At 37.3% G+C, this 23884-nt stretch overlaps 1 protein-coding gene across 1 annotated transcript in view; it reads left to right on the plus strand.

Moving 5' to 3' along the window:
- Window positions 1-23884, plus strand: part of TMEM163 (transmembrane protein 163) — an 89377-nt gene that overhangs the window by 38530 nt on the left and 26963 nt on the right. The window contains exons 3-4 of the mRNA XM_030454698.1: window positions 13449-13492; window positions 14442-14533. Of these exons, the coding sequence (XP_030310558.1) occupies window positions 13449-13492; window positions 14442-14533 (136 nt within the window). The remainder of the gene's footprint in view (window positions 1-13448; window positions 13493-14441; window positions 14534-23884) is intronic.

A 23884-nucleotide genomic window follows, 5' to 3' on the forward strand; every position in this document is an offset into this window, starting at 1 on the left:
CCCATATGAAGCATTTTCTGCTGATGACACAAGGCTGGGAGCTGCAGAAGCATCTGGTGGTGATGGATGTGACAAGTGTGGCTATTCTTTTGTGCTCTTTGATGTTTTAGGTCAACTCTTACTTCTTCCAGCTTATCTCAGAGGCTAGCTCAGTATTCTGTGTTTTTCTAGAGATCTTGTGCACAGCCACATCTCATTTGGTTTACATTCTCTTCTCCCAGTGTGTGTGGATTTGTGCCTACAGATAGGTGGAAAAAACCATGGTAACATATTTTTGCTTTGTGCTAAACTGCTCCTTTTCTTTAGTTGGAAGATGTTTGCAATTTACTAGTTTGCATTTGTTTTGGTTTGATGTGAATTACGCTCTGTTGCATTTCACTGCAGCTTCTTGAATTTTTAGTGATGTGTAGGGACTGAAGGATTGGGTTTGGCCAGTTGCAGTTCTTTGTTTGGGTTTTTTATGTTTTGTTTGAGCAGCTTTGGGGGTGATGCTTGTTCTGCAGCAGTTCCACAAAGCAAAGGAAAAAAAAAAGAATACAATGCACAGAAATCTGTAAGAGAGGACTTTAAATGTCCTTAATGTGTCTTTAAACTAGAATAGAAGTTATATAATTCATTGACCAAGTTCTTTAGGAAATCAGCTCATCTTCTCTGCAGAACTTGCTGTGCAGGCAATTTTTTGGTCTTTTTTTAAATAATTATACAGGTCTTTGCAGTAAGATACAGTTTTCTTTCATGCTGCTCCCAGTTATTTTTATTCAGCCGACATTTCTGTCTGGTTGTAAAATAAAAGGTAGTAGAACAAATTGTTCTCAAAGCCACATTAGTACTTCTGTGAGAAAGAAATGTTATTTTTATTATCCTTGCTGTGTTTCTTTCAAAGCTTTAGGATGAAGCAGTGCCTTACTGATGTGGTGTGATTTGGCATTTTTTGCATATGGATCAGAATTTCTTTTAGAGTTGATTTTATAAGGAATTGAAAATGTTTGCAAGTTGTGGAAACATTGATATTCAGACAGAGGGATTAAGAAACATGGGAAGACCATAAGTGCTTACAGTTTGTTAGAGTAGATTGGCTTCCAAAATAAGACTTTTTTGTTGAAGATCTTTAAATCTAGATCTTTGGAATGAGCTCCCTTCCAAGAGTATATTTAGGCTGGATAAGACCAGATTTTAATGACAAATTTGACATTAAAATCAGCTAGAACCAACAGACATATAGCTACATTTACATTTTGTCATTGTTTTTCATTTCTCTCCTTGTTTTTCCAATGGCAAAGCTATGTTAATATTTTGCAAACTACAGGAACCATATGTTCCTGTGTGGTGAGTCATTGCAAGTCAAGAAGTTTTTGTAAATACCATGGTATAGAAGAGGGAGACCAAGCACAGTCATTTTCAGTGGGTTTGCCTTGAAAAGGGCCTAGAAAAGTCTTCCACTGACAAAAAGTCACTTTGGTTGCAAGTCAGGTGCAGGTCAGCTCTGCTTTAAACCTTCCCTAGGTATTGAAGCTTAGAAACTTTCTCCTTAGTTTTGATGCTGTTTCATGCTAATCATAAACCTGTATAATTAAAAAAAAAAACAAAACCAAACACAAAAGAGAAAGAGCAAAAGCCCTTTTTTTGTTAAAGGAAGAGGTGTATGCTACTTGACATACAGAACTTTATTCTGAGAACGTGTTTCTAATACTTTTAAAGAACTTGGCTGTGCATGGAAAACAAAAAATAATTGAGTTTTGTTCAGATGATTTCATGTTGTAAATCACAATGTACAACTTTGTAATACCACCCTGTCTTGTCATCACATTTTTTTCTGTTTTACCTGGACTAATTTTATCCAAATAAATTAAGCTCATCTCATAGAGATAGGATTGCAAGTGTTTAGTTACTGTGATCAGAATTAGCAGTAGACTTGTCAAGTCAGTTACTCTAATGTTGGACAGATGCAAAGTAGTGTAGTATGTCAATCCTGTGCTGTTTTTTTCTTTTTTCTTTCACAATTCTGCATCCTTCATGGAAGCTGTTGAAATATTCCTAGTCTTGCTGAGTATGATTTCATCTCTCTACCTGTTGTCAAGACTGTGCAACTTGAAGAACACCCTAACAGTCCTAAAATGTTTTTGAGACAATGAGCCTCACCTATTTCCAATATTTAGAATTATTGCATTCCAAAGCTACTAGCAAAGCTCAAGTGAAAACCACAGAACAAAGGAAACATGTTATTAAGACTTACATTTCTGTCTAATTTTTCCTTACTGTCTTATAAAGCCCACAGCTAACTTTATGTATTATGTTTGCTGTTTACAGCATGTCCATGTCATCCTTGCTGAGCAGGATTGATGAGAGGCTTCTTCATTGAGGCCCTTAGCAATAGATTGCTAAGATCAGCTTATTGTCTGAGGAAGAGATTTGTGTGAAGGGTTTGCAGTTCCTTTCTACAGATAAATTCAACAGAAAGTTATCAGACACTTGCTATCAGTATTTCACCTATGAAGATAAATAACATAACCCAACAAGGATTTCCCTCCCTCCTCCTGCCATTTGGTTTGTGTAGCAGAACTGTCTGACCAGAACTTGGGTCTTGAATTAACTCTGAGAATTAATTCTCTGGGAGAATTTGCACTGATTGGTGATCTGTATTAATGGAGCATTAATAATCCAGTTCAGACTGTAAAATATCTTCAGAAGAAGTAAAGCAAGACTCTGGTATTTTTTAGTTGAGCTGAAATCCTGCTAACAGAAAATGCAGAGTATTTTTTTAAGTAAAACAGCACGGGCTAAGAAGGCACAGCAAAGAAAGAGTCCTCTGAGTTTGGACGTTTTGAACGTGCATTTGGAAATAGAAGAAGTGAAATTATTATGCCAGAGTGAACCAACATGCTTTCCACTGAAGGCAATGCTAAAATAAAACTGTGAGTGGATAGCTTTTGTGATATGAGAGCTGTAGGGAGGGCCTATCCTAAAGATTAATACTTGTGTGGTCTCCTGCCTTCTCTTTCGGGCTTGCAAGGTAACCTTCATTAAGAAGCAGTTAGCAAACATAATTTCCTCTGTGCTTAGAGAACTCAAATAAATGGCTTTATACATATTAGATCCTAGTTTCATCATTTATTTTGTGAGCAAACTTCTGTCCTTCAGAACCCTGTTGTCTTGGGTGGAAGTCAGTATTTCATCAGTTTGCTTACACAGAGTGAATAGCAATATATAAGCTTGCAATTTCCTCCCTTTTTATCAATAATTTTTACTTGCACTTTTCTGGACTATTTAATTACTTTGTGCAATAAAATGATCTTCCTTAATAGAGATACAAGTGTTAGCTAGATGTTCCTTTGATCTGAGCCTATAATTCAATATGCTGAAATTTATGATAAAGCCTGCCAGTTAGTCTAAATGAATAAACAAACAGGTGAAGTTTTCAGCCATCTATTGCTTTCCATCTATCTGACCATAGAAATAAGTTTATAGTGTAATAATTTCCACAAATTACCTGACAAAACAGTAAAGGTAAATAAACATTGATAGGATATTATTAAAATACTTGAGGATTCAGTAGTACCATTGTTGTTTGGGCATTTTTTAAGGTATATTAGCAAAATGGACTGGTAAAACTGACTGGTAGGACAGTTTTCCCAATTTGCCCTTAGTACAAAAATAAATATTACTTTATTCCAATATAATTCTTTCATGTCAGAATTCTTGAACATATGAACCAGTCCATATGAACCAGGACTGTAAGTGATTTTGTTTTTTTAAAGCTGTAGGTTCTTAGAGTGTGAGAATGGCCCTGTGTGAGTTTTACAGGTAGATGTTAAATGGCAGGAATTGAACCCTTGACTTGTTAAAACTGAAGATTAAATGGAAAGGTTTTATGGGGTATGGTATAGATTATTTCCTATTATTTCCTATCTAGCAGTACACAGAGGTGTCCTCAGCATGACATGCTCTGTTCCCTTTTTTTTTTTTTTCTTTTTTTTTTTTTAATGTGTATGTAAAGCCAGATTTTAGAGATTCTCCACTCATTCACTGAGGTATCTGGGTTGGTTTGCTTTCTCTAATCTCACTTCATGACAAAAAAAAATCTGTAATCTTGTGCTACATTCTGGCAGCCTGCTTAATTGTACTTGGCAGCTTGTTTTGGTTCTGGAGCAGCTCATTGGACCTCTGATTGAAGTGGGGGGTACTGTGATTTGTGTTGTGTCTCTGAAATGGACAGGGACAGTGAAGAAGGCTGTGAAGACCCCTAATTATTTTTCAATTCAAATCTTTTCAGTTCCAATCTTCCCTGATTTTCATATTTCGCTTATTATGAGACTAAATGTCACGAGTGTGAATTTCTTCTGGCTTTGTCTTCACACACCATGGTCCATTCTTTGCATATTCTGCAAAGTCATGCACAGGGAAATTAATAGAAGCCTCCAGTTTATTAAATTTAGAAAAACCTGTCAATCTTTGCATTATCACTTCATGCTCTGTGCCCTCCAGCTTCCAGGTTACAGTGGCCATTCCTTTTTCTGGGCTCCACTGAAGCAGGGTTAGACACAGATAAGCTTCAGCCAGGGAAGTAGTCTTAGATTTCTAAATCACAAATGTGTATGTGGAGAGATTTTATTCTAATTCTGTTTTTCCTCCTCAAGAACAGAATGGCAGGACTTGACCACCTGTTAGTTGAGGGAGAGACCAGACAAAAATACCAAGAGAAGTGGCAAGCACATACTGTGTTTTACCTTCATTCCTTCTGACAGATTTCCTGTTGCACTTGTGTGATTTTGGAGAGGAGAAAAAAAAAAAGGAAAAAAATGAAAAAACAGATGACAGATCTTTATGCTTGAAATTGTTAAAAAATAAAAAAAGCATCAACCTGTCTATATATTGCCATTCACCTGATTTTAAATGTAGTTTTTAATAACTCTTTCTCCTAATTTATTTTGGGTGTCATCATTATTGGGTGTCCAACTGACAAAGTTGTCAGTATAGGCTCATTTTTCTGTGTTCTGAATTCAGAACCTTTTAAAGGTATCTAAAATGAAGGATGCTTAAAATAGTCACCTTTGTGTTCATGGAATTTCACTGCATTTGTGCTCTGGAGGTTTAAGCAGGACAAAAATGAGCTTGTACTAACCTATTGATGAGGGTGCAGTAGTCACATCAGTTTCAGTAGTTACAATTACAGTACATTAATGCAAGTTAATGCAAAGTTACTTTCAATATGAATTTTTTTTCAGCACTTGGTACTCTTCTGAAGTACTGATATATTTCTTTATAAAAGGAAGTCTGCTTGGGTTTCAGAAGTCTGTTGAAATCCTTCTAGTATAAAAATATATTATCTTAGAGCTTAAGCTGTGGGAATGCCAGAAAGATCATGCAGATAATTTTTAATTGGGTTACCATTTTCTGTAGTTAAAGTTTGCAGTTCTGAAAGTTAAGGCAGTGCCTTGAGAATGTGAGATATCATAAAAGGCAGATCATAGTACTAAAGACTTTATTCAAATAAGATATTCATGGTGCCTGCTGTCACTCTTTGCAGAATTATTATTATGGATGCTTCCATATGGTAAAATGATTTTCCCTGTGTATAACATCCTGAAGTGTGGAAGTACTTTCCTCCCATTTTATAGATATGAAGCCTAAAAAAGGGAGTGTTCAAGGGTTTTGTCAAAAATCATTGAGTAAGACAGGATGATGTGTGAGACTGGCAACCATCTGGGCATAGCTGCCTTTTCAAACACTTAAGCTCTCTTTCCAGAGTCCAGTTGTCCTGGCTATTAAACTTACTCTGCATCACTGATCATTAAATATCTCCTAAAATCCCTGATGCAGATCTGTTTCGTTTGCTGTGGAATAGGGAAACTTCTGTAATTGTTTGGCTTGATCTATTTTTGAGGTAATTGAAAACATGTCTATAATGGCCTCAACTTCCTCCACACACATACTAAATGGAAAAAGTTAAAAACCATAAAATATATTGGAATGTATTTGGAAAAATTTCTATGGTAAATAGAAAACTGTTCAGTTCATTGCTGCATCCATTGAGCTGCTTAAAATTTTACTGAAGTTCTAAAAAAAACCAGACCTCTGCTCAAAAAATTGTATATTGAAGCTCACATGAAACTCCTGTGAAAATATTATTATTTGTCAGGGCTGTATTATAAATAAAAAAACCACCTCTGAAGTATTTTGGGTAGTAGATACTAAGAAAAAGTTCTTGCAGTTAATGTGGAAAAATGAGAATTTTGCCAGTGCTTTTGTGGACTGGTTTTCTATGCTTGCCTTGGCTAACATGGTGATTTTCTCTAAATTTAATAACAAGAGGAAGAATCCAACTTGAGTAGCCTTAAGCCATAAATATATATATTTCCCCCCCCCTTATTTAAGACCTATAATTAAAGTGCAGGATAGTTGAAATACTTCTAGGAAGAAATATGATGTGTGGCTTTTGAACTTGAAATCCCAACCAGTACAAAACTGTTTGGATGTGCCATAGGGTTTGTGGTTTGAATCTCTGTAGCATGTTCAGAATTAGGTTTTACAATGTCAAGACAATTATTTGTGTTTCTTAGAAGTATTTTCAAGCTGGACTTGTTTGTTTTTTTGACAGTGACACTGATGATTTGTTTTAATGCTCCTGATGTCTGATACTCTTAAAAATGCAATACAGTCAAGTTTGAAATAGTAGCAGAAAAATAAGAAATGGAAAAAATGTGCTAAATGTAGAGGCTTGGCATTTGGACTTTTTAAATATATTTCATGTAGTCTAATTTGGAAAAAGTCAACTTTTCCAAAGTCAACTCTTAAAATTAAACCATGAGGCTTCTTTACAGTAGTGAAGACAAAAAACCTTGTCCAGGGCAGAAGGGATGCAGTTCTCACTGGTTATGTTATTTCAGATGTGTCTGTGTTCTAAATGAAATCTAATTAAAAGTAATTTTTAAATAGAGACACCAATTCACAGGATGGTACATAGCACAACCAACAATACTGATATATTTATTGTTCAGTTAGCCTGAATCCTCATGTGTAAATTCTATGTTAATCTGACCTGTAGCTTGCATACAATATCATTCTTTAATTATTTTTTGAGACAATCTCTCCACCTTTCTAATGTGACCACAGGACAGGAACTTACAGACCCTGAGAGCAATGGCAGTGTTTAATCTATTTTACTAACAATTCAAAGCCTTCAGTGGCTGGTAAGGATGTTTAGCCTATGCCCCAGCTGTTGCAGGTTTGGGGATACATGTATAAAATATAAGTTCACTAGGTCTTCATGAAGCTTCCAGAAAACCATTTAAGTAAATGTAGTAAATGAGTTCACTTCAGTCTTCTGACTTACTCTGCTAACTTAAGAAAAGCAGACTTTAAAGCAACTCACTGAACTCCTAAGAATAAATTTTTTATGCTGGGTACAACCTGAATACTTCCAGCTTTGCCTCTAGTCAGTAGAACACAAAAGATGGAAGATATTTTGCCTTTGAAGAGTCTCCTAGGTCATTAAATCTGGATAACCTTAATTTGGATACAGTGAGTTACAAATCTTGGCCACAGGGCTTTAGAAACAGCTGTTGGGTCTTTCTGATACCACTCAACATTTCTGGTAGTTTGTAGCCTTTTTTTTTTTTTACCCAAAGTAGGACTCATTTCCTATCCCTGTCCAGGTCCAAACTGCTTCCTCTGGTTTTGGAAGATGGTTTCAGGCTTAAAATTACAAAGCCTGGGGATTGTAGGTATAAGCTGCAAAAGCTTCCCTGCATTTACTAGCATTTGCAACATTCTAGGCCATTTCAGTTGTTATATTTGGAGTTGGGGCATCAATAATACATAGTTTCATTAAAAAACAATGTGCTTTAATGTCATTGCACCGAGTTATTTTGGGTGATTCAAGTGCTCACATTTGAAATATAGCAGATTAGACTATGCAGCTGTATATTCAATTGCAGGGAGTTTGCACTGTGAAGGTCTTACAGACCTTCAAGTTTTATTATTCCTGTTCTTAAATGCTATGGCATGCATTTAGTATCCTGATAGAGCTCAAATGGAACTATAACATATGGGCCCTCTTTTAGTTCCTGCCCCCTGGAAAGCCAAAACTAAACAAAAATACCACTCCTCTATTTCTCTGATTTATTTGTGTGTGTGTGTGTGTGTGTGTGTTTTTTTTTTTTGTTTGTTTTTTTTTTTTGTTTTTTTTTTGTTTTTTTTTTTTTTTTTTTGTTTTTTTAAGACCATCTTGTCTGAAAACAGAAGGTTGGCACCTGAGAAGGGAAGCAGGGGAGTGTGTGAAGCAGTGGGATGCTGGACAGGAGGGCTCCTGCTTTCTCCCAGACCCCATCCTGCAGTGCAGGGCTCTGGCTGTGTGTGCTGCAGTAAAACCCCTGCAGGGACTGCTGAGCAACCCTCAGAACTGCTGTTAACTCTGCCTTCTTGAAGTTGCCTGCTTTCTGCTTCTACAAAAAGCTTTCCCTGAACACATGGCTTCTTGTGTTCATCTCTAGCTGTGCTAGAAAGAGTGATAGACAAAATTGGTATATTTGGCTGGCCATTTTTTAGTGCTGTACTCTCTGAAGGGTGGCAGTGAAAGCTTGCTATACATAGAAGATATTTCAGCAGTGATTAAAAAAGAGCCCAGGCACTATGTTTTCTGAAATCAGGAACAGATTTACCCTCTAGGTGTGTGTGTGTGTGTGCCTCTGTGTTGGCTTGGCTTTTTTTATTTCCAGGATGCTGTTGAGGACTGCTTACTGTGTGTTGTAGAGAAAGCTGGATCACTGTTTTTTCCACAGGGATTATTTTCTCATCATTCCATAAATTCCAAGTTTTTTGTACTAGGATTGCTTCATAGCTCAGGATTGTGCAAGTCCTGTTTGGTTGCCCACTCTGCTCTGTGGGACATGCTGGTGGAGGCATCAGTGCTCTTTGGTAGTAAATGTGAAGATTAAATAAAATTAAACAGAAGGAGACTCAGTAAGCTTTGGGACTGGGCTGCTCTGCTGTTGAAGAACAAGACATTACTACTGTTAGTGAGCACCATGACATAAAGACTAATCAGTCTGGGAAAACTACATCTGTGCTGCCTGTGTGAAATACTGTGAATATTTAAGCCCTGAAATGGAAGACTCCTGATCTTTTACCACGAGGCTGAGGAAGCAGCAATACAAATAAAATCAGAAAACACTTAAACAAAGAGAACTCAGCTGAGTCTTCCCTGAGGCCAGAAATCTCCTTGTTCTCTGCTGCTGTTCATTCTTCCCAGAGTCACTTATGACACGTTTCAGGCAGGTGGAAAATGAGCCCTTTTAGGAACTTCTTTACAAACCATTCATAAATTCTAACGAGATGAAGATCCAGGTTTAATATACATTAAACTTAACACTTCCACTTGGTAGATATGTACATAATGGTATTGTCCAAAAATCAGGGTCTTTACCATGTTGATGCAATTATGAACTGGGAAAATGAGCTGAGGATTTTGTATACATAAGGTTGGTTCAGTTTTTCAGAGACTTTGGGATAGAAATGTGAATGCAGGAAGATGTCACTGATGGGTATCACTGGATCTACCCATGTAGATTAAATGTCTGGAAGATTTGTGCTGAGATACTGGATGTTTAGCCACCATTTGTAGGTACTGGGCTCATTGGGCAAGTTTTAGGCAAGTTCATAAAAATCCTTAAATTTTGCTCTTTAGGATTTTGGGGAGGGGAGAAGGTACCAGAGTCATGTCTGATCTTTTCCTTTGTCTGTTGTGAGGGCTTTTTAGAAAGTGTTACTCATTTGGTTTTCTCGCTTGGAATGTATTTATTTTAAAGTATTTATTGTAACATTAGTTTGTTTTACCAACACTGGGCAATGATCATAGACTCTATTTTAGTTTCACTTCTGATTCAGCACAACTTCCAGTTCCTCATGCCTGTGACTCTGTATGACCTGCAAGAAACACATGGTACTATATATAGAAACAACCCAAAACTTTCAGAGGTTTTCAGATTGCCTGCCTGATTTCTGCTAAGTACAGATCATTTCCTTTGAAGCCATGATATATTATGTGCTGAAATACCAATATACTAATTTCAAAGTTAGCATGATGAAGTGATTGTCCCATCAAGATTGTCCCATAATTTTCCCTTCTCTGAGTAGAAAACTCAGGAGATTTTTATATCAGATAGATGGAGGAGCTGCTTGTAGGGACCATCTCTCATTTGTAGCCACATTCAAAGTGTGTAATCCCAAGGTTTTCTGTTTGGGAGAGCTGGAGACAGTTAATTCCCCTGTCCTATTTCTTGCCTCCTACATTTGAGCAAAAAGGTTCCAGGGTGCTCTCCCAGTGCTGTGAAGGAAGTGAGAAGCCTTGTTGAGAACAGAATGTGTGTGAAAGGGGAATTTTTTGCTTCTGTGGAATCACTTTGGGAAAGGCTGAAGGAATTAGAGCAAAATGTGACCTATAGCTTGGCAGACCTCACAAATTGATGTCTCTGTGCAGGTGGAGGCAGTGGTAGATTTGTGGCTTACTGTGCTGACTCTATTTTTAGTTGCTGACAGTGTGCAGGTTCTGTTTACAAATGTCAGGAAAAAAGCATTCGGATTATCTGCTTTATTATAGAGGTAATAAAAACCTGTCCAATTTAGACAATAAAATAGCTAAAAGCAGTCTCATGGCAGTATAGGTGCTAAATGTGTGCAGTGGCTCCACACCATTTTCAAGCTGCCTTCTCTGTTCATCCCTCATTGCTTCCTTCTTACCATTCCACTGGTTCAGTATGGAGATCCCCAGGGTTTTTACATCATAGGCTTATGTGGGAATACCTGAAAATGTAAATTGAGAAGGAGGAAGGTGAGGTTTTCAGCAAAAACTCTGTGATCCATTTCTGCTGTGCTATACATCACTTCTGGAGCATGGCAGTGATCCTGGAGGCATAAAGGAGCACTGGTTATTCCTTTGCCCAGGGCTCTCAAGTCCTTGGATGCTAAAAGGCATTGAAAATCCTTTCAGATTTAGTGCCTGGAGTGGGAGCCAGTTGTTTCTATTGAGGATGTGGTCAGTCTGTGGTAACATGCATTTGCTGATACCTGTAAGCCAATGTTACAGTGGCTTTCTTTGCCATAGAGCCTACTCTCAGCTGTAAGCTGGGGTGACTTTTCCTTTTAGAAAACCAATAAAAAATTAAATAAAACAAACCCATATATATTTCCAGTACTTAAATGGTCATTGCCACTTTTACTGTGGCCTTTTACCACTGCAAGTTACTAATAGTTAGTTTGTATGAAAGGCAGCCCTTTGGAAGTATTTCTTCCAGTCATGTCCAGTAGCTAGCAAAAAGGTTTAAGCAGACTTGTGATGCTGTTAGCCAATACTTACAGTTTTTCATGACTTTTTCAGATAGCTGGGGCCAAATAGATTGTGTGTTAGTGCTGTGGATATATTCACAGTGGTAGAACACATAATAATAAAGACAGTTCTCATGCTAAAGACCTTATGCTTTAAATCCACCTCATATGTCCCCTAGAACATTCTAAAGGTGTGGTTGTCTGTATGCACTGCATCACCTGTAGAAATTAATGAAAATTCATGAAATTCATTTTTAAGTGAACTATAGAGTTAATTTGTTTTAAGTCTGGATTAGAGTGGGCAAAGAAGCTGTCAGTTTAGTGAAAACTAAGGACCTAATTCCACTACAGAGGCAGGCTAGAAATAGAAGTAAAAGTGTGGCTTTGATCTACATGATATGAAAGCAGGAATGACAGGAACATTGCAAACTTGTGTGTACCTGTGAATGACCCCTTTTTTTGCTGCAACTTCTGAGTTTTTTGAAACTGTATGTGGTATGCTTCTGAGGGGCATACAGTGAAAATTTGGTAAGTAATATATTATTATGCATTGAAACCTTGAAACCTGCAGCTGGATGACTGCAAGCTAGTGTCAGCTTGTCAAGTGTAGCTCTTGCCCAGCAAGTCTGACCAAGAAATATAACCCCTTTTTTCACCTAGGAGATGAAGTGTGGGAAACTGTGATTTAACAAGGAGGAGATGTAAATCCATAGTAACTGTTTCAATATTCTTCAACTTCCAGGAATCTGGAAATGAGCTTTATTTTTCTTTGTGTTTTGGCCAACTGTAATGATAAAGTCCAAATATTTGTGGTGTCTGGCATGCCTGTGGCCACAGCTAGGTCTTGGATCAATAAGAAAATGGTAATTCTTTCCAAGTTTTTAATTTCTGTTTATCCAGATAAGTGTCACAGAAATACAGCTTACTGTTACTGAAAAGAACATTCAAACCATAGCAGCCCTGTTCTGCCAAGCTGCTTTAATGAATATTGGAATAGAGAAAATTAGATATTGTGTTTGTCAGGCTAAGATTGACAAAGTCATTGCTGAGTCTGTTGTGTTTGGTTTTTTTTTCAGTTTAACTATTATTATTTTTTTTAAATGTATTTTTCTCAGCAAGTAAGCTGATAGCTGTTCACGAAAGAGTAGTGAAATTAATCCTTTATTCTAAATTCTCTTAGTACTGGAATTAGACCCCTGCGTGTTTTATTCAGGGAGCACCAGTTTTGCTAGTCCTGTTTCCACTTTAAAGTCTACAAAACAGCAGGAATTCTATTGCTGCTCCATGCTCATGAGCTTGATGTAACCATGGTGCTCCTGTTCACTTGTGAGAGCTGAAGTTTGAAGAAGTCTCTCCTCCAGGTGATGCCCTTGGCAGTCACTGCCTGACTCTTTCATGGTGTTTTGGGATACTGAAAGGTATTTTTCCTTGCACAATACCTCCTAAAATTGAGAACTGTGAGGCAATAGAATGAGGAGGCATGAATAAAAATTACAAAAATCTTGTTTTCCCTAAATGTTAGCCCATGTTTAAAGTCTCATTTATTTTTTAAAGGCAGCATGCAATCAAAATCAGAGCTGGTCAAAAGTTTTCCTGCTAATGCTTTTTCCATCATAAATCACTGATCTGATGGAACTTGAAGTATTTCTTGGGGCTGTGTCAATTATCCTTAATTAGGCTTTTTGTCAACAAGAGGACACTCAGGAAGTCCAGATGGTGCTGCAAAATTTTCTGTCAGCCATTTCAGGTGGACTTCTGTGCCTACCTGGAGCAAGGAGCACTTTTGAGATTTGTGAACTCAAACCCCAACTCAATTTTTTTAGAGTTGGAAACTGTGGTTTCAACATGTTTTTACTCAAAACTGCATCTGAAATGGCACTTTTCAAAACCAGACTGTTCTGAATGCTATGCTAAGGTTTATCCTGTTCTGTTTTTGTAATTAAAAAAACCCCATCCCTCCTGTGATCTAACCGTGTCCTGCAGCACAAGGCCTTCCCTGTAGACCTTTTTTAAGAGTTGCTTTGGTCATTCAAGTGAAACTAAGCCCGTGTGTTGAAACTAGTGTTATAGATCTCAGATAAGAGAAAAAAGATTTGAAATAATTCTAAATAATATTTTCTTTCCTTTAGCTGTCTCCGTAATGAGATACAGTGCGTCATCATTTGGATTTGCTGTAAGTAGAGATATAATTTAAATAATCCCTCTCTCTTCTTTTTTCATGGACAATGCTGTATTTTTTCTTATTCTAAGTTCAAGGCAAGGCGTGCAAAATCGGTGATGGATTAGAAGAAAATACTGTTGATACTTTGGAATATCTTACCTTGGAAAGGATAGTAATCATATTTTCATTATATTTTTTCTGATAGATTCTAATTACTTAGTCTTGCATTGGAGGTCATGTCAATATTGATATGCCATCATTGATATGATGAGCAAGCAGAACTGCAATGAATGACAAGCAAAATTTCTAATCCTCTGTCATTTGCTTTCAAATTAGAAGGTTAAACTGACAATGTAGAAAGTTTGACTGAAGGCTGAAAGTTCTTCCAGTTGGACAAGCCTGGGTTTTGCTGTTACCTGACATCATGTCTTCATTATCTTGAAATATGAACATGGCATTTTGCCAGTGGTACAGCATAATCTGTATATAATGAGATTTTTGGGAAAAAAAAAGTCTTGGTTTGAAATAAACTTTCTATTGCAGACAATTCTGCAGAAACTTGGAAATTTCTTCTTCCTTTGCAGGAAAAAGGCATGTTTAACAGGCATTTTCAAACACTTTTTTTTTTTTTTTTAAATAAAATCTTTGCATATGAATCACGTTAGTATTTTAACTCTTGTGTTGCCACACTGCCAGGTTGTGGTGGATTTTTTTTTTCCTCAACTTCTTTGCAGGTGATGGATTACAAATGAAAGGTTTTTAATCCCTTGATTGATATCCTGAGCTCCAAAGCGTATCATTGCGCAGTAAAACATGGCAAAAACATGAAGACCAATTTAATAACTGTAAATCCTGCTTTCATTAAAATGATGTATTTGAAGCTGCTTTATGTCTGTGCATTACTTTTAGTACAGGGCCCATGAAATGGCCCACAAAACAATTGACTCTGAATCTCTTTCAGTTTGATGCTACGCTGGATGTTTTGTCATCAGCAATAGTTTTGTGGCGTTACAGCAACGCAGCTGCTGTGCATTCTGCACACAGGGAGTACATGTAAGTACACTTAATTATTTCTGGCTTTGGTAGAGGCCTGTAGAGCTTTTGCTGTCAAGCTGTGATGCTGCAGATTCCAGAGCTTTGACTAAAAACATTTTGTTGTGTCAGAAGATGCTCTTTCCTCCTGCCAACTTACTGTTGCGTCCCAAATATGCAGCTTTTCCTTAGACAAATCTCTCTGTGATTGTGATTTTCAGTTTCTTTTTAGCAAAGATAGTAGTTTTTAGGGCTTTGTGAATCTCCTTTTTTCTTTTTTCCTTTTTTTTTTTTTAATTATTATTATTTTTTTAAATCTTGCAGCATCTGTATCAAATGAATTGTGTTTGCAGTCTGTAGTCTGTAAATCTTCATTTTGCATCTAACTCTAATACACTATGTATTTAAAGTTGTATTTGTGCTTCCTTTAACAAGACTGGAATATAAACTTCTCTTTGCAGACAACTGCTAGTGGCAGTATTAGAAGTTGAGGTTACAGAACATCTGATAAGACTGAGTCTATATTAGTGATATGATAGTAGAGTGACACAGTTTATTGTAACTGCTGTGCAAAAAGAGGCACACACCCTTTTTATTAAAGAACTATTGCTATTTTCATAAGCAAGAGTATATCAATACTTGCATGTCTGTATGGAAAAAGTTATATGCTTGCAAAGTAAGCATATTTAGTGCTTGCTATACAGATCCCATGAAAATATTTAATTTGCAGTGCAGTAGTGGTCACAGAGGAAATGATATCTTGCATTATTGTGCATTGTGGATCATTTCTGTTGGCAATGTATGTGGTAGCATGGTAGACCAGGTAGAGATGGGCTCAGGAGTTGGTTCAGCTAGAGTATAAAGAAGAAGACTGTAAACTCCTACTCAAATTTTGGGTATGTCTAGGTAGAGGATTGCAGTACATTTATGAGCTTTAGGTATGTTCTGTGGTACCACTGCTAGAAGTATCCCATGTGGATTGTTGGAAGATAGTCCAGCTATCCACTGGAACAGACTATAATTTTACAGTAAAGTGGCATAAAGTATATTTTTTTTTCTGAAATATCTCTAATGAAGTCCCTCCTGTGAGAAGGGAACCCTGATGAAACAAAGTTTTTTCATAACTGGTAGGATCAAGTAAGGGGAAAAAAGTCACACAGAGGGAACTATAACTTGTCTTTATAGTCCTCTCCTAAAAACTAAGACAAAATTAAGTGGTATTTTTACACCATTCAACAGCTTGGCAGTGCTGTGTGTTCCTTTCTGGCAGGGCTCCTTATCTAACAGTTTGGAATAAAAGGCCATAGAAGACTGATGTGGCATTGATTCATAAAAAATAAATCCAGAAATATGTGATTAAAATTAGTGTTTCTGCTCAAATTTGGAGATCGTAACAGACATTTCCTGAGTATCTTGCTTTTGTGGGCGTCCACAGAGATTCCTGTCAACATTCAATTACCATATTTTTGAAAACTCCTTCTGTTGAGCTTTTTCAAGTGAACCTTGTGAAGTGCTTTACAGAGAAAATAAATTGCAACACAAAAGAAGATTCAGTATTTCCCTGTGGCTTAGCCAGTAAAGTGAACAAGCTAAGTAGCAAACATATTCCTGCTTTTTATGCTAATTTTTAATTTGCTTTCATACAATCCCTCAGTTTTACGTAAGGCTGAATTATGTCAATGAATTACTTGTCATGCCCTCTGGTTGAATACAGCTAAGGTTAGAGGATGAGATCAGTACTGAGTGAAAGAATGGTACCATATGCTGGGAATATGTATCACTGGATAAGCAGTCTGGTTATCCCTCCATTTCTGGAACTGACAGGAGAATCATAGTACTAACAACCATTAGAGATGATTTTGTCTCTTAAGGCAATTCTTACTTTGTCAGATTTTTGAGGGCAGCACATTTCTAATTTCCTTTTGTGTTTAATAAATGTCTTGCTTAGAAGACTTGCATGTAATTACCTTTCCTCTACACTGGGAAAATATTGCATGATTCCTCTTGTCTGCTTGCTTACCTTGTAAATAATCTTTTTTTTTTGGCTACATGTGCCTCTAACTACACCTGTTCTGTCACAGTCCTTGTCTTCTGTGTGCCAGTGCCTCAGTGGGGAAGTCTGCTCTGGGACTCTTGGAGAGTTTGGTGCAAATTGATGGAGGTGCAGTGGGTTGCTGTGTGCCCAGCCATGCTTTGCCTTAGTACAGCAACCTGTGCAAAACTCAGAATTTTAGCAAAAGTATTGCTGTTGTTTACCAGAGTAAGGTGTGCCAGGGTGACTTCAGTTTAGTTCTTTATCCATAAGTCTGTCTTTTGCTGATTATATTTGCGTGTGTATCCCAGTATTTCTTAGCTCCTTGACAAAAGTGGAGGGGAATTGCCAGTTAATTATGTATTGTAAATTCATAGAACTTCCTGTTCCATAAACTTAACAGCAAAGTTGATCCAAAAATCTGTTGAAATCAGTGGAAAGCCTCTCATGGAAGGGCAACTTCAGATGCAATCCTGACTCTTAGACGTCATTGAGAGAGAACATAAAGGCAGAATGAAAAACAAAACTCCCAAAAAAGACACAGAGCCTGACTCATGTTGTGCAATGAATTAAAGGCTCAGAATAAAATGCTAGGATGTAAGAGAACTGCGTAATCTTACTTAACATGTAGCCATATGGGAGTCAGAAATGCAGCATTTCACAGAATGAGCAGTGCAAAAACTGCTGCTTGTGCCAAGTTCTGCTAAGCTGAACCAGTGCATTTCTGTTTGACTTCAGGGCAATGGTACTGCTGAAAATATCACGAAGATTTGTCCTGCTGAGTTTAACTCAGTTTAATGGGTTTCATTTCTGTTAGATCGTTTGGTTTCTCTCATTTTCTGGGGCAAGATCAAAAGGTGCTTTTTAAGTCTATATGTGACCAAAGTTATACAATGTACATTTTTGCTGATTCTCATAGGGGTTCACATGTAGTAACTGCAAAATATATTTTAATTTACCTCTGTGATTTGCCCTTCTTGAAAATTCTGTGATATTGATGGCCTGGGAGGCTAAAGCTGGCAGGCTTTTCATGTCTTTTATTCTTGAGAAAATTTCTTAAGTCATTGTGAAAAGTTGTATCTAGTTGTGATCAAGGTGTGTCTCAAATTATGTTGAAATTTTTATGCTTTATTTTTAAATATACCAAGTGGCTTTGAAAATATAATGAATATTCACCAAGATCAGGTATGAATACTGTAAGACTGCAGGCCCTGTGAGACACTGCTTGCTTCTGGCTGGCTCATTAATGAAAGAGTATGTAGGAGTTGGATGAATATTTGATGTGTTTGTTACTGGTACTTTTTAGATAGTTTCACACTTCACCATCTTTCTGTTTTGACAGTCAAATAAAAGAGGGTAAAAACAGGCTACTGCATTTGCATTTATTTTAGAAGAGTGGTTGAAAGAATTGTAGGTCTTCAGGCAATGCAAGAATTGGGAACATAGAACAGAGTCAGAGGATCCAGTTGATGAGTGCTTGATTTGCTCAGGGTAATCTGCTGGGTTACAGGTAAACATGCAGGAAACATAGAGGTGCTGAACAAACCATCAACAAAGCAATGAAAAAGATACCCAAGAAAGAAGAGTGGGTTGGTGTATCTGGAGAAATAGTTTTGAACCTCAACAAAAGATGAAAATTTATGACTAAAACAAAGTACTTGAGATTCCCTATTTTTCTCCATGAGAGGGAAGAATATATTCTGATGTAATTGGTAAACCAGAGTCTGTAAAAATATGTTAGACCCAATGCCTATGCATTTTGGGACAGGTAGAGCTTAATACTTAGTGGGAAGAGTTCTGTGCTGCAGAACAGCTGGGGCTGGCAGGTACCCCTGGAGGTCATCAGGTACCCCTGGAGGTCATCAGTCCAACCCCCTGCTCAAAGCAGGGGTGATCAGAGCAAGTTGTCAGGGTAAGGGTCTGAATCCAGTAATCTGTTTTGTGATTTGAACATTGAACTATCACTGATCCATTCAAGATGTGCAAAGAGATCTGAATGGTCCCTCCTTTCTGCTCTCTGTAACAAGAATACAAGTATTCCTGAATGTTCTGCCCTTTATTAAACCTTCAACTTAGCAGCTTATTGGACTGCTGAAGTAGAATAAAACTCTGTTGAAGGAAGAAATTTATTAAAATTGATGTGGTAAAAGTGCTTTTTCATGTGTATAAATAAACCCAATAAAGAACAGCAGAAGTGATTTCTTAATACAAGACTGAAGCATTAGGGACCTGGAAAAACGTCTCATGAGATGTTGAACTAGTAACTAGCTACACAGCCAAAGGGCAGCTCTTTGTTCCATTAATTCAGGATTGAAGGACTTGGATTGGACTTCTGGGACTCTGCATGAAGAGAAAGTGAGAAATACCATTAAAAAAGTCAAGACTGAGAAGATAGAATAACAAAAGAAGCTGTACAAGATGGAGTTTTTTATGTGTAGTTGACTGGAAAACTCTCAGCCCTGTGAACAAAGGAAACATCTGTTTGATTCCCCCTCTGTTCAGGAAAGCAGAACTTAGCTCATGGTAAGTAAATGAAATAAGCTGGCAGCCTACTCAGGTAAAATGGAGTGGTGATACTTCTTAGATTATAAAGCAAATCCCTGTTGTTACATTACACAACTATAATCTTGCATTTCTATACAATGCAGAGCAAGACAGTATCTGCTTTTGTCTTTAGGCTCCATTGCTCCTAGGCTGTTTTAACCAGTGGCTTTTGTTTGAGTTTGGATGCAAAAACCTAACTCTATGCAGCACATTTAACATAGTGATTTTTGACAGTTGCAGCTGGTGTTTATTGTATATTACTTTGTTGATGGCACTAAGTTAAATTCTGTGTTTCCCAAGAACCAGTCTGTTAACATCTTTCTTAACCCAGTGCCAGAGTAAATAGGAAACCTTACTCATAATGAGCATGATGGTTGAAGCCAAGAGCAGAAATCTCACATTTCTTTCACTGTTGGGTTTGGTGCTTTTTTTTTTCCAATTTTTTTTTTTTTTTAAATTGCATATAACTCCAGCTGCTCTTTCCCCTATAACTACAACAGGAAAATTAAATTGTATTGGTTACAAATCATTCCTACTGAACTTTAATTTTTTTTTCTTATATTGGTGAAGTTATCATCCAAAACATTGGCAATGACATGTAAATAACAAGTATTGCATTGTGGCAAACAAGCTTACAGATATCTGTTATACCTTTACCTGCTGTAGAGGAATCTTTTGCCAGGAGAAAATAGTAATTTGTGTCCTTGATGGGACAGAATATGCTTTTGGAGTCCTCTTTGGGAGTAAGATGACACTTTATCTGGAAGAACAGGTGGTGTCACTTATCTCTGTTCCTGTATTCATATTGCATACCTCTTTTCACCTTATGCTAAGTTTAAAAACAATGGGTTAAGAATTGGGAAAGTCTTGCAGTCTTTGCAGCTTTGTAGTTAGACATTTTTAAAAAACTTTGCTCTGTGTCTGTGCATCTTACTCATCCCCATACATTATACCTCAGGTGTGGCAGCTGGATTTGATACTGTCAGGATGCTGAACCCATTGGCCAAGGGAAAAACACCTGCCCTAAGGCTTTGATTCTTAAGAGGTTCTCAAATCATGGGGAGAATGAACCTTCATCTGTTTTGACATCCAAAAGATGTCACTGTAAGAGCTTAATCCAAGAATTTCCAATTTAGTTTGAGATAAAAGCAATCTCACAAGAAAGATACTTAACAACCCTTCAGGAGTGAAGTGAATAAGAAAACTGACTCAGAATCAGAACACTGGATTCAAGAGTTTGAAAATCTCCCACACCCTTCACTCCCCTACCCCTATGTTGAATTAAGCTCAGCTATTCAGCTGTACATCTTATTTCCAATCTGCATGTATATATATATAAATATAGCTTCAGTTTATACAAGTGCTCAGCACTGCTTGCCTGGTGGTGGTTCACTGGGGCTTTCAGTTGTCAGGCAAGTGCAGGAATCCTCTGTGTGGATATCTATAAATATGGATTATCCATTACATAGGGGAAAGGAAGAAGGGAAGGAAAGGAAGGAAAGGAAGGAAGGAAGGAAGGAAGGAAGGAAGGAAGGAAGGAAGGAAGGAAGGAAGGAAGGAAGGAAGGAAGGAAGGAAGGAAGGAAGGAAGGAAGGAAGGAAGGAAGGAAGGAAGGAAGGAAGGAAGGAAGGAAGGAAGGAAGGAAGGAAGGAAGGAAGGAAGGAAGGAAGGAAGGAAGGAAGGAAGGAAGGAGGAAGGAAGGAAGGAAGGAAGGAAGGAAGGAAGGAAATTCTATCCCTTTCCTAGGAAGGAAATTCTGTCCCTTTCCTAGGACTTCATGCAGTAGGGGTGAAACTTAAGACTGTAACTATATGGCATGGGAAATAAAGATTTTAGAAAGTTTTTATTAATAACTTTTATAATACCCAATGACTACAACATCACCAGTGTACCAATCTCTTTCCTTGGCTGCTTGGTGTGTACTGTCCATCAGTTACCTTTTCACAGAGCATGCCTTGTGTTCAGCTTTTGATTTTAAGTTTCCTCTTCAGGTAAATGGGGCAGTGCAGCACGTATTAGTGGTTCAGATTCTGCTCTGAATTGATGGATGTTTACCAAGTAGAAGGGTACAGCTTAGCCTAACTAAATGAGCACTCTATTTTGGTAGTGTTGAATGAAAATAATCCATTTGATTCAGACCCAACATATCAGTTACATTTTAAAAACTGAGGATAATTTTATCTATGCCATACATATATATATATATACACACATATATATACACATACATATATATATATATATATATATATATGAAATTTGAAGCACAGATGGCAAAATCCACACCTACCCACAGTTCAGGGCAAACCTCTGTGGCTGGAGGAAAACTCTTTTGTGATGAGGGAATGGAATAGCTAAAAGTGATGTGGAAAAATTTTAAATGCATCAAAATACCCCTCAAACTGCAAATATCTAAGAGGCTACCTCTGCAGCTCTTGTTTAGTTCTCAGCAACCATGAGGTGCTCATCACATGCCACATGTATGTTTCTCCTACTCAGTGGAGCACAGAGCAGAGTTTGCAAGTAAGTGTTCACTCGTGCTTGGATATTTGCTTTATAGGAGGGAGAATGTAGTTTCTTTTTAACCACAATAAAATTTTCTAAACTACTCTTCTGAAACAGTCAGCTGAAATATTACATCCAGCCACAGTGCTGAAGTTTTAGAGGTCCTTCATTAGGCTGACTTGTTAAACTGCATCAGTTCTCCATAAATCCATCATCCCATATTCAGGCAAAAGTGAAGCAGTCATAAACTTTGCTCTTACCCAGGCAGAAGTGCATGTATGCACACATTTATGTACACAGGCACACAAAACCCTCACGTATAGAATTTATATTAAATATGAAAAAGCAAACGTATATATTTATACGTTCTAAAATCTGTTCCTAAAAGTGTGGCATCTGTAGACTTGGCAGTGATATTACTAGAGCTAGATCTAAAATCTATTTAATTTATGAAGACCTTTCCTTTTACTTCACTGGTTGTTGATCAGGCAGTGCTTGTGTATTCAACCAAGTATTTACACTCATACATATAGAATAAAACTGGGGATATGGTGTTTTTCTGTACTGGAATTTGAAAATTACTATGACCCAGAATTACCATAATACCAGAAATTCTGAAAACTTCCAGCTTCAGGGGAATTATAGGCTCTCCAAGCTCCTGCTGGAGGCTGGGGGCAGTGGTCAGCTCTTCACAAGCCAGGAGGGTTGGTTCTGTGTAACATGAGTGCAACTCTACAGTCCCTGTAGACCAAGAACTTAGGAAACAGGCCTAAGAGTTTTCAAAATCTCTCAGTTATAGAAATGTCTGTTAGCTTTCATTTGCAGATATCTAATACCTGGACAATCAAATTATTTATGGAACTATTGCCCCAGTCCAACTGCATGATTTTAAAGGATGTAAATAACCTGTTCTGCAGAAACTGGTTGAATTCTTGAGGATAACAAACACTTGGGAAGTCCTATCACATTTTCAACATTAAGTGGATCCCTAGTATAGATAATCTGAGCCTCAGATATAAACAGCATTTCCCTTCCATGTTCCTTTAGAAGAGGTTAGGCCATGTGATAACAGTATATTTTTTAATATAGTAATTGAGAAATCAGCTTCCAGTGATAATTTGAACCACTACTCGAATTATCTTTATTTTGTGATCTGCTTTGTTGGGTTTTTTTTATGATGAGGAAAAGGAATATCTGTAACCATGCTGATCTGGATTCTGGCAGTTGGAGGTGGATTATGGAATGTGTGCCATGAACAGAGAGCCCACTTTGTTCCTTTTAAAGTACATCTTAAATTGGCAATTGAGAAAAATGTATATAGAGATAGAGAGTTAGAAAGTGAGTGCATAGTGCATGCTCAAAAACATTTTCCTAATTCCTGACACAGCAAGAGGCTTTTAGGCAACTGCTTTGCATGTTGTGCCACCTGGCTTTACTGAACAATTCCATACATGAATTTCACTCTGCCTCCCACTAATGCTAAAATCTTTTCAGATCACAGGGAAACAGAAATTAACACATTCATATTTTTTATTATATTATACTTTTATAATTTAATTTATTTTCTCACTTATATTCCAGAGGTGTCATTTGAAGGTTTATTCAGAGATTAAATTCTTTATCCATCATAAAAGTGACTTACTCAGCTTTGCTGAAAAAGCTCACATTACTCTTGGGCTTAGAGCTCATAGTAGTCTTACTGGCCTGCAGCTCATTTTAATGTTAAGTTACAGCTCCTTGCAAAGTAATAGTTTTAACACTGCCTCTCCACTCAGTGGTGAAAACAGCCTGCAGAGATTTTAACATTTCCTTTTCTGTGGGCTATTAAGAGCCATTAGTGCTGAAAGATCTTGACAGAGCCTGCAGAGGTAGAGATTTGGTGAATAAAAATTCATAGGATCATAGGATAATTTGGTTTGGAATGGGCCTCGGGAGTCTCTAGCCCAGGCTCTTGCTCAAAGCAGAGTCAGAATCTGTGAGATCAGAATAGGTGACTGGGAACTTTATCCAGTCAGATCTTGAAAACTTCCACTCTGCAGCCTCTCTGTTCCATTATTCCCAAGGAGGAGAACCCATTTCTCTGAGAAAAATATATGATGGTAATATTTGTAAGAACCAGGAAAATACAGAATTAAAATTAGGCAAACCAGCTCTTGGAAGGTGACAGAATTGTTTGTAGGAATTCAGAGTATTGTCTTTTACTTATAGTTCTGTAGCTGCCAAAGAACTGAATGAGGAACTGAAGCTTGTTTGGATGGCAGGTTTGCAAGTGTGAGAATATATTTTCTACA

Source organism: Calypte anna, chromosome 7, assembly GCF_003957555.1.
Source record: "Calypte anna isolate BGI_N300 chromosome 7, bCalAnn1_v1.p, whole genome shotgun sequence".
NCBI lineage: Eukaryota > Metazoa > Chordata > Aves > Apodiformes > Trochilidae > Calypte > Calypte anna.